We start from the raw sequence: 11,291 nt of genomic DNA on the forward strand, positions 1-11,291 counted from the left end.
TCGGTTGAAATGGCAGAAGTGCAATGTGTCTACCACTGTGACGAAGGGGCCTCTTCTTTGAAGAGAGGACAGGAGTGAATTTAAATGTCATCTGAGTCTCAGCACGATATCTCTGCACTTTCATGATCGTTTCTTGAAATGATGGATCTACGCTTCATCATCTGGGTATGGAGATCACTCGAAACGGACTCGAGACTCGAAAATTGAAAGTTAGTTGGTCCCAAATGGGAAGATTAAAGACATCACCCCGCGAATCTGAAGTGGTACGGATTTCAGGTGGAGCATTCGTATAGGAGATAGTATATTATGGATAGAAGGGTGATTCCATCCATTTCTTCTTAATTGGCGTAAAAAACGGCTCGGCAGATACGACTTCGAGCGTTCCGGAGCGCTATTTTCTAGAACGAGTTCGATTTGAGCCTTGTGCACGCGCTGCATCTTATCATCGCACCACGCCAAATCCGTGCCACCTCAGATTCGTGGGGTGATACGTTTAAACGTCTCCAGACCTTTTTTTCCCCGACAATGAACGGAAGATCACCTCTTTCTGCTTCATATAATCAGCATTCGATGTCATTCAAGAAAAGGAGCGTTCTGGAACATGGTGACCTCAGCGTTCACCTTATATCTGACGTGAAATCACCGAATGTTCATCTTAACTACGGTGAATACATTCTACACCATTGCTATTATTGCTCTGTGACTCTATTGAGCCCAAATAGTAAATAAACCTTCAAATACAGTCGTAGTAAAATTAGATGTTGTAAAATAAGTGGATATTTTTTCTCTGGATTCTTTTAGAGATTCGTAATTTAGTAATCAAAGCTTAAGTCCTAATGATATCCTGGAAAGGAAATTACATAATGAAATAAAGGAGCTGTCCAGCTGACACAGAACACTAGTCGAACGCAACACACTCAAGGTTATGCTAGAGATAGCACCCTACGCAGTATCTGTTTGTGTGAGAGTGAGAGAACGACAGACGACGACCTCCTGGCGCTCTGTTTGCTGATAAGCGTTGTGGGGAATGCTGGAGATCGACTCGGAAAGAAAAATGTGATCTCTGAGTTGAACGACTGGGCGCGGAAATCCCAAAGTGAAATTCAATGGAGTCGAAGTTCTGCATAGTGTTTTCACCTTACTTACGCAGAACTGCTGTAACTAAGAACTCAAAAAAAAAACACAGTGCGAGTATGGCAGCCCGTAACCTGCAATTGCCAGTGAGTGATCTGCAAACACGTTCCAATTAGAGGCCAGAATTGTAGGACCGGAATTTTCCCCGCATGTTGCAATGTTGCTACTGAGTATTTCATGCGCGACTATTGTAGGAACATAATTGGTGCGGTTTTTGTTTTAAAAACTGGCGTTTTATTCAAGTTTTTTGTGTAAAAATAGTCTTTTCTTTTCATTTATTGAAAACGTTGTCGAAAATCATCTGGAAAATGTGGATTAGCCACAGCATACTCTACTATTTTGAGAATGGTGAAAGAATGCAGCACAATCATTTCGCGATCTCAGCGAACTTTTAGCCGAAGAAACATTTGGAGGAAGAAAAATTGAAAGATATTTCAAGGGGTTCGATTCGGGCAACACAAACTTCGAGGATGAAGAAAGAAGAGGTCGACCGTCAAATTTCGTCCAACAGGCACTACTTGGCGAAGACTTCAATCTGGACCATTCGATCATACATGGTTCAAAAGCTCGGAAAAGTATGGAAATTGCCAAGGTGAACTCTACGACAACAACAAAACAGAAGACACCACAAATTTTTCCCTATTTGATGCAGCAAACCCGTTTCCTGAAAGGTCTTGCCGCTGAGATGATTTTCTTCAAAAACGTTAAAAGAAAGAGGGTTTGCGTTTCGACATGTATTCCACAAGAGCAGCTCCAGAAGACGTGCAGTGTAAGAAGGCACTGTGGACAGGACAGAAAATTCTTAAGTGATTCTCAGTTCGCTGAGAACCCGAAATGATTGTGCTGTGTTCTATCCCTTATCGAAGTAGCAGAGCATAATATGGCGAACGTAGATATGATTTTCGATAGCATTTCCATTAATTGAAAGGAGAAGACCATTTTCACGCAAAAAGTTGAACAAAACACCATCTTTTAAACAAAAAAAAGTCGCGAAAGAAATAATTATGCATCGGGCCCATTCAGATACTGTCCTTCAAACAACTTCAACAATATCACCTAACACTGGTTTCTGAACTTATTTCTCCAACCAAGCCATGCCATTTCTATAATTTACAACTGTGTATATTAAAAGTTTATTTATAAGGCTTTTTAAAATATATCAACAAGATAGAACGGTTGTGAAGACTATAAAACCTCATTGTTTTAGAGATACTAAGACATCTAGTGTATTTTTAAATTTTTGATTAATTTTTCTCATTTTCATTTTACATGCAATAGACCGAACTGACTAAAAATAATGACATACAAAACCAAATGCAGAAGGGAAACGGCAAACAGTGATAAGACTCATAAATCACAAAGCTAGACCGTGATCCTGAGGTAGGCAGAGTGAACCAACGCAAATATCAGTAGCCTTACGCATGTCTCTACGATAAGGCAACAACTGTGTTAATCTTGTGAATAAACTGGACACTTCTCTTCGTAGGACATTTCAAGAAGAAGTTCTAGCGTTGAAGAAATTATTCAACTTTTCTTATTACTATTCAAGGATTCTACACTGAAAACAGAATCTAATACGAGGGTAGATCACGAGGTTATAACACCTGGAAAAATTCGGATCACAATTTGTGATCACAAAGCTCTAGCCTTTACGATGCATTGGTAATCAAAAGGCTTTACTGTTGTACCGAACGTTTTCCTCATTGTCGGTGGGTTTTTCGGATCAATCGATGACAACTGAAATTAGCACATCTCAGGTGGTGAAAAGAAAATGAGAAAAGCTCAGAGCGTTCCAAAAACAGTGATAAGAATGTATACTACCTCAAATCGATTGAATAAATTTGCAATAAATAAAAATAGCTCCATCTTCGCTAGACCTTCACCCAAGCATTGTCGTTTTCCAATGGAAAAAGGGATCAGTTCGTCAATCTTAATCAGTCGATACAGTCAGTATTAAGAACAAACAAATGTGGATTAAAGTTCTGAACCTTTTTCAATTTGCCGGAATCGTCGATAAACCTTGACGGATTGAAAGTGAGAGGTTCAGGAAAAATCTGGAAATGTTCCCTAGTATTCCTTAGGTTTCCAAGAAATTCCCGGAACGACGACTAACCTTTTCTTCATAGAGAACAGTGCTAATTTGAGCGACAACAGCAGTTTTCGCAGGAAGACACCATTTTCCTGCCGATGCGTCTCGTGTTGTTTCGTGTATCAAATTCAACGGCACCAAATTGGCCATCCGTTGAATTTCCTGAAAAAAAAACACTGCAGCAACGAAAAATAAAATAAAACAAAAACCAAACAGAGGAATAGAGAGAAAATTAAGTTCTACGGAAAAGCTACAAATTTGCAATATGTATGATTCATTTCCTCAGAAAATATGATGGTGGAAGACCATGAAGAATGAAGACCATGATTTCGATTCCCACTATGTACGTGTGTGTACTTACGTTAATAACTGCGTTCAGATACGGTAGGGAATTCCTGTCGGACATCGTAACCGGTCGAGCTGAACCAATCTCACGGTCCAGTTCTTCATGGATTTTGGTCTGAACCCGAAGAAATCAAAATAACAATCATATACAACAATCACTGCATACCACTTACCTGCACATCTAAATGGTTCAGGACGTAGACAATACCCCACGACAATGTGTTCGAAGTGGTTTCCATCCCAGCAATCCAAAGATCCAGACAGACGTTTTGCAACTGGACGTGACTAAACAAATGTTCTCAGCAATTTTAGTTACACTTGTATTCTTCCTCTCACCTGAAAGACTCTTTATCACCGGCTTCTTCTCTTCGCCTCTTCTCCTTCAGATAAGCTTCCACATAGTCTTTAGCACCTTCGGAATCGTAATCCACATGTTTACTATGCGCTTCAATTTGTTTGTCGAAAAACGAATAAAAGGCATCACGATGGTCGATCAAACTAGAACGAGAACAAATCCACACAAATACCGTCTCTAAGTGGAAATTTAATAAAAATAAAAAAAAAATACGTTTTGAACAACGTGTTGAAGTATGGGAAATGCTTCAACCATGGATTAACGAACAGCATCGTAGCCCCCGGTCCTGCGAAAATGCGCATTTGTCGGGAGATCAGAGTTTTCATTTGGCGGAATTCGTCAATGTGTTCCTGAACATTTCCAAATAGATCTGTGGTGCAATGTTTTGTTCATCCTCAGCGTCGAGATTGCTTGAAGACAAAGCATAACCCAAAATTGTCGGGCTGATGCATTACGTCCTCGGCGGAAACAGCCACTGACTCTCTGGCTCTCTGTATCCACCAATCGATGTCACAATGATCGATGGGACGGTGAGACGTGGACTCTTTTTCCTTGTTTTTAGATGGTTTCCTTCTTTTTGGGTGATTGTGCATAGTTGGAACCAATTCATAGCCGCAGTTTTTTCATCACCACTCGCACCATACACCTTCGATCGGTGTCTCATCAATCGGCGTTATATGGGCTTGCCTCCGTCGGAGACGCAACGCACAAGCACCAAGACGTATCGACGATAACTTTTTCAAAAAAAAAGCTGTACAATAAAGCATGAATCTTTTTAAAGGAAGAAAAAATCACGTATGCGAAGATTTGGTTCCCAATGTACCTCATCGAACCGATAACCAAACAAAAGTTGATTGATCACTGATCCTACCGCCACATCAAATACATCCTAAATGTACTGCGATAAGTGTTGATCTCCAGCAGAACATTTTCAGATTACTGCTATTATTTGTGTTCGACACAAATAAAATACCTGTAAATTCAATTCAATTCCAAGATGGTCGTTCAATGTTTCCGTCATCGCTTCCATTTCCAGAAGAATCTGGGGAAATAATCCTCATTAGGTATTCAATAATCAATGTCTTATGTTATTTTTAAAACCATCATTCCACGAATCTGAGGTAGTCCGGGTTTCAGGTGGATTATGTCTATACGGGGTCGTAGATTTTGGGGAGGAGGGTGATTCCGTTCATTTCTTCCTAATTGCCGTAAAAACGGCCCGGAATATGCGGCTTCGAGCGTTCCGGCGCACTATTTTCTGCGACGAGTTCGATTGGAGCCCGCTAGCCCTGTGCACGTGCCGCATCTTCCTCATCTTTTTAAGGCAATTAGGAAGAAATGAACAGAATCACCCTCCTTCCCATAATCTACGACCCTGTATGGGCATAACCCATCCGAAACCCGTCCCACCCGAGATTCGTGGGGTAATGTCTTTAAGATAATGTCTGTGACAATTACCACTAAAAGGCGGGAGAGTTGAACAGTAATCGGAAAAGCAGTGATCTCAGCTTGAACTTCGGACTTACACAAAAACAAATCAATAAATCAAAAATCACCCTCTGTTCCATCCCATCCTTGCCGAGTCCAAAATCTCTAAGAATATGTAAAGCAAATCGTCTATGATCGCGCCACATTTCACCAACCGTATCCACAATACCGTAAATGCCACCTGCAAAAAAATCACCACACTATCTATCCAGGTAATGAGAATAAGAAACCAATAATTATAGAAATGCAATCGCGTACCTCTGAAAACATTTGAAAATTCTTGCACCTGAAATTTCCCAGCAAACGCATCACCATCTTTGACAAACGTTTCTTTCAGAGTACCGTAGTCGCTGATGATCACTAATGGGAGGGACGCTGAATTTTCCCATAAATTTCAAACAGACACGAAAAGGTCCTTTAAAGGTGTGGAAGGATATTAATAAGGTAGCTTTAAGTGTTCTGAGAATGTCTTTTGAAAAAATGGACGTCTTAGGAAAGAAAGTGAACAATGAGTCAAAAATTCTATCATAAAGAACCATTGTGTGACAGTTCACGTTTCATTTTCAGCATCCTATCGCATGTATTGGAAACTGAAGCTGATCAATCAGTAATTGCAGTAATTTTGCATCTAGAGCTGAGCTGAGAAGAGCTTCAATCGAAAAACTAAGGAATTTGATTTTCCAAGAATTATGATCAATTTGAGATGAACGCGATGTGAAATCAGAGAAGTACTGGAAAGTGCTAAGCTAGCTGATATTCAGTAAACGAGTCTCAAAAAAGATAACAAACCTATCCAAACAGTATAAATCGGACCGTACTGTTTACGCCAAATCTCGTATGCACCATAGCCGGGATCGTTAAGTCTAATCGTGAGAAGATTTCCAATAAAAGGTAGAGGAGTAGGACCTGAATGGAAAAAAAAAACTGATCAGTACAGGGCACCTAATTAATCTTAATTTTTCCCAGGTGGGGAAAATTTGAGGTAGTAGGTCAACTGCCCCCGCAACCACGCTTCTCTTACTATTTATCACATTTTGAAACGAAAAATCCCACCTGGTGGTAAGTTCCGTCGTTTCCAGTAAAAATGATAGATGAAATAAAACAACAGCAGTGGAATGATGAGTTGTATCATCGGGCTGTCAAAGTAAGTTGTCAAGAAATTGAAAAAAAAATCCAGAGGAGAGGCGAAAACAGGGCGTTAGAAGACTTATTGTGGACATACACACAACCAGCGCATTTACCATTAAAATCAAGAATACGTGGGTTTCGTCGTCATCACCATTACTGTGACTGAAGATTTTAGAAAATCGATAAGGAAGGTTTGATTTATTGTCAGAAGAATGCCAGAGAATAGTTAACAGAAATAACTTGCCTCGTATCCGCTCTGGTAATGATTATTTGAAATCCTAACGGCTGCTGTCAAAAACAACCCGAAAAAGCACATTCTTCTCCCGAGATTGATTCAACATTGTTTATGACAGCCTGTTTGAATTCCCGACAGGAAAACGGTTTAGGCGTTTCTTTTTTTCCAAAAATTAACTGCTTCTTGTCGTACTTTCATTGTCATCGGATAAAATGAGTTCCAGCACAAGGTTAATATTACAGATGTTCCATACTTCAAAAATATTTTCTAGACAAAATCTGAGCAGAAAAATCGCAAGAAATTCTAATCTTACATCTGTGGGATTTGAAATTGTGGACATAATCAGGAAAATCCTCAGGTTTTATACGAAAGGATAAAGTATAAAGTCACTGGTGTATCAAACCACTTGGGCTGTGCCAACGTACTTTACTGCAATTCGTTGGGGTTTTGGAACGGATGTCGGCCTATACAGTGACTTGTGGGAGCCAGCCAATAATCAAGTCAGTGTTTCTATCCTTCCAGACAAGTCTGGCACCAATTTATCGACTTTGGAGGGATGAAAAGCTCCGTTGGCACTACGGCAGTTTCTCACCATCGACCGTGCGGCTATAACGGACCTCTAACCGACTGCGCCACACCCTCCCCAATATTATTATATAACCAAGATTTAAATATTGATGAAAGACAGAATGGCTGTATAATTAGTGAGAAATCGTTTTAGTTCAAAGGAAAGCAGGAACAAAACAGTAGACGAAAACAGTCATGGACAAAATCAATAGTCAGTGAACCTCAGCGCTTTTGCGAAGGTCGTGGTGTGAGACATGCTCTTTGACCTATGTGCCAGAGGACTACACACAAATTTCAATCACAAATCACAATCGACGGAAACACGTGAAAACCACAAAAGAAAAGTAGAAGAAAAAAAGCTAAGACAACTTAAAACACTAGTGCTCCATCCATCATGCATCCGCGTTAAAATTTGCGCTTTAAAATTTGCGTTTGTGATGAGTGGTCTAAAAACAAGTTCCTTTTAGACACTTCACGCATAGAACCGGAATTTCCGTTCTTTACATTTGGCGATATTGCAATATATCCACAATTAAATGAAAAGCGAACTTAAAATTTCCGATCTAGAAGTCCATATCCCTACTACTCAATCCTGGAGTTTTTCTTTCTTCTCTAGTTGTTCCATTTTTTTCCCGCGCCTGCAACGAATGCTGCGAATGTGCGATTTTCCAGCTAACGAAATAGACATCCCATAGAGAATTTCCAAATTCTCTTGATGTTGAGTTTCCACACGTCGCTAGTGCCGGTGTACCTTGTTAGGGGACCGATAGTGGAAGAAAACCACAGTGAACTTCCAAAGATCCTCTTCGACCATGTCTTATCGCAGAACCACAGCTGGTCACAAACCACAACAATTCGCCAAACAACGGCAACCAGCCATGTTCTTTTGTGTACAGCTCAGTCTCCAACAAAATTCTCACCACTGTTCACTCTGACGGGTAAACGGCATTGTGGAAAACTCTTCATAGCTCACCACCACCCTTAGCAGGAGGCACTCGCTGAAAAAAGTGCGCCGTACCCTATACGAGTTAGCCGCACACGAATAACATGAGGATTCACTTCAAATTCATAAACGATCTTCCACACGAAACCTACTTGCTGTCATGAATTATTGCATCGATTTTTTCTAGGTAAAATTTCAGGGAGCACAAAATCTTCAGTCACATACGAATAGAAATCAAGAGAAATATGTTGCTTTTGTTTTAAGCTCAAGTAATGTTCATTTCAAATTATTAATGTTTCTGTAACCAAATTAATACAAACAAAAATCATAGAATGTTTTGGATATCCAAACAACAAGGCGTTCCTGCTCTTTCCCCCCCTCCCCTTACACGAATGAAACATCGATGAACTGAAAACCGACGGGGATATAGCTCAGTGGTAGAGCGCTCCCTTAGCATGGGAGAGGTCTGGGGTTCAATTCCCCATATCTCCAGACGTTTTGTATTCACACCCGAACAACGATATCTGTTTGTTCATCAGTCGCCTTTTCCGACCAAATCGTCTTTGTGCTGAGACCTCAGCATGAATCCACACTTCCACATAAAAACATATGACTATATTTATTTCCAGAAGACGAACTAAGAAATTTTTGCCTTCTTCGCAAAAATATCATCAGCGTTGTACATTTTCGGGGCTCCAGCCAATGTTGCAGCATCTTTTGGTGTTTGTGGAGCAGTTGGGTGCGCAAATCGACACTTGTTACCTCGTCTGCATTCACCACGTTGAAACGCACTGAAAATAAAAGATCAGAGAATGATGATAACTCAAGCTGTACATCTGCATATTTAGAAAGACGAACTTTAGGAAATCATCAAGTTCACTTGCCCAGAGCTATTGAAGCAGAGAAATACAATAATATTTGAGGACTATCACATTAAAACATGTGAGAGACGAAAACATGCGAAGATCGATAGGTGTGCAGGATTTCTATGAGAAGCCCGACAAATATTTTAATACCAAGTGCACATACAAGTAAAAATAGTGCAAGTATAGCGAACAGAAGGTTCCGTTTTGTCTTTCGCGTAAACATAAAAGAGACACGTAACAACCGTAACAAGCCAAAGCCAGTCTTACACAACGCACCGACATAATGGTTTCTTTTTCGTTTCCACCTTCTCGGTCAACGGTACATGTTGGCTGAGTGTAAATTGTTGTACAAGATCCTCTTGTTCACGTTCACTCGAAAATACACTGGAACCCTGGAATAGTCGAGAAACACAAAAATGTTGGTGGACGAAATCGCATTACAGGGGTCGTGAAACTAAATGGTCGTGAAGCCTTTTTCAAGTTAAAACTATATGTTGTAGCAGTAACGGGAGGGATTACACCTGATTAACATGACTGAAGCAAGTACGAGGATCCCCACTCCCCAAAATAAATTATTAACAGGTCGGAAAAACTACTTCGAATCCTCACCACATATTTGCCTTTCAGAACTGAACCTGCGCTTGGAAGAAGACGAGATGATGAGCCTGAATAGCATTTTCATTGAATGTAGTAGATCCAATCTTACCGATAATATGAGAAAGAAACAAGGATTAAATCCTCACCACACTCATTTCTCTCGAGAGGTTGCGTTTCCGCTAACTGATCCTTTTCTTCATCAGTGCTACTTCCTTCCTCACCACCGAAGAAAAATGAACACTTCTATAATTTCAGACCTTCACACTTTCCAAAAAAGACAAATGCAGTCAGAATGAAATAGATTTCCACAATCGATTTCGAATAAAGAGAAATGATTTGAGTGGGATTCTCAATCGCTGTCGACTGGATTTTATCACCCACAGCTGAGACTCAAAGACAAATATTTCGGCTCATGAACGCGAGTGCTGAACGAATATGAAACTACGAAAGCAACAACAAGCAACACTAAACTGAGAATGGTTAACTATAACACACTCGGATACCAAGTTTTCATCGAAAAGCTCAGCACAGTATCCATTATGTACTGTCGCACAAAGGCAGATAAACACTATATGAACAAAAATCTGATTATTAAGCGATAAAATGCAAAAACAGATACAAATGCTCCGTATCTAGGTTAAAATAAACTTAAGCAGAAAGCAATAACTTCTTGTTAGATGGAAGACAAGCAATCTCAACAACTTCGCAAGTCTAAACATGAACTGGTTTGAGGACAGCTAACATTAAAGTTATGAGCTATGTATCGATCTCTCATTCTCTCCACTAAGTGTGCAGCGCCACACAGAATACTGGCTCTACTGACTACCTAATTATTCGATCAAAGGCAATATGCTCCTAAGATGTCATATGAGGTTCAAACCAACTTCACAGACGGAATACTAAAAGAAATTGGAGTCAGGACGCAAACCCACTTGTTTCCCCGCCGACTGACTTGCCTCATCTTCCAAAACATGTTCTGCATCTGGTGGCTTCTCATCGCCGCTAGAAACACTGTCCGAATCGCTGTCATATGAAGAGATCAGATTCAAGGCCATTCCCGACACTAAAATGGAATGTGCATAGACAGAAGAACAATTCAAAATGTTCTGTGCAATATCACGTCACTCGTTGTGCAGGGTAGTGGGCACTACGTAACTTGTCAACTACCGTATACTGATGACAATGCCGAGCGTCATCTGCTTCTTCCGCAAGGATTACAAGCTCTAGAATTTCCCTTCTAAAGTCACCAATCCAGTCGTTGGTCTGATCTCTGACGATCATATGTTGTCTTCATATCTTGTGTTATTAGCATCTTGGTGAACTTATGTGGTTTTATCTTTGCAAATCCTTCGTCACTTTTTCCACACATTTCTCTTCGGTAAATCGGTTCGTGCACTCCCGATTTAGCAACGAGTATGACTAGTTGTTTTTAGTGCTCCATTCAGATTGCCTTCTGCTAACAACTTTCCAGGGTCTTCTGTTTCAGGCTCTGTAGAAAACCGTAGCCTCAGAGATCAGTTCGCCTTCTTCAACTGGGAACTGGA

General features: G+C 40.3%; 1 protein-coding gene across 3 annotated transcripts; it reads right to left on the bottom strand.

The window, feature by feature from the left end:
- Positions 1 to 2,766: 2,766 nt before the first annotated feature.
- RB195_013721 (uncharacterized protein) lies at positions 2,767 to 11,028 on the bottom strand (the record flags this gene model as incomplete). 3 transcript variants are annotated; one of them, XM_064203677.1, is made up of 19 exons in its annotated part: positions 2,767 to 2,871; positions 2,956 to 3,063; positions 3,123 to 3,188; positions 3,248 to 3,385; positions 3,585 to 3,683; positions 3,742 to 3,853; positions 3,905 to 4,066; positions 4,137 to 4,273; positions 4,747 to 4,812; positions 4,897 to 4,965; positions 5,480 to 5,592; positions 5,670 to 5,786; positions 6,201 to 6,317; positions 6,465 to 6,547; positions 8,923 to 9,075; positions 9,427 to 9,542; positions 9,760 to 9,815; positions 9,894 to 9,990; positions 10,680 to 10,802. In XM_064203677.1, the coding sequence occupies 19 exons, from the start codon at positions 10,800 to 10,802 to the stop codon at positions 2,767 to 2,769; spliced, it is 2,037 nt and encodes a 678-aa protein (XP_064059556.1). The 3 variants fall into 3 exon arrangements, with proteins under 3 accessions (XP_064059556.1, XP_064059557.1, XP_064059558.1); XM_064203675.1 differs by lacking the exons at positions 8,923 to 9,075; positions 9,427 to 9,542; positions 9,760 to 9,815; positions 9,894 to 9,990; positions 10,680 to 10,802 and having other exon boundaries at positions 6,465 to 6,543; XM_064203676.1 differs by lacking the exons at positions 2,767 to 2,871; positions 2,956 to 3,063; positions 3,123 to 3,188; ... (9 more) ...; positions 6,201 to 6,317; positions 6,465 to 6,547 and adding an exon at positions 10,899 to 11,028 and having other exon boundaries at positions 8,922 to 9,075; positions 10,680 to 10,810.
- Between the last annotated feature and the right edge of the window lie 263 nt (positions 11,029 to 11,291).

The sequence above is a fragment of the Necator americanus genome, chromosome V (genome assembly GCF_031761385.1).
Source record: "Necator americanus strain Aroian chromosome V, whole genome shotgun sequence".
In the NCBI taxonomy this organism is placed as follows: domain Eukaryota; kingdom Metazoa; phylum Nematoda; class Chromadorea; order Rhabditida; family Ancylostomatidae; genus Necator; species Necator americanus.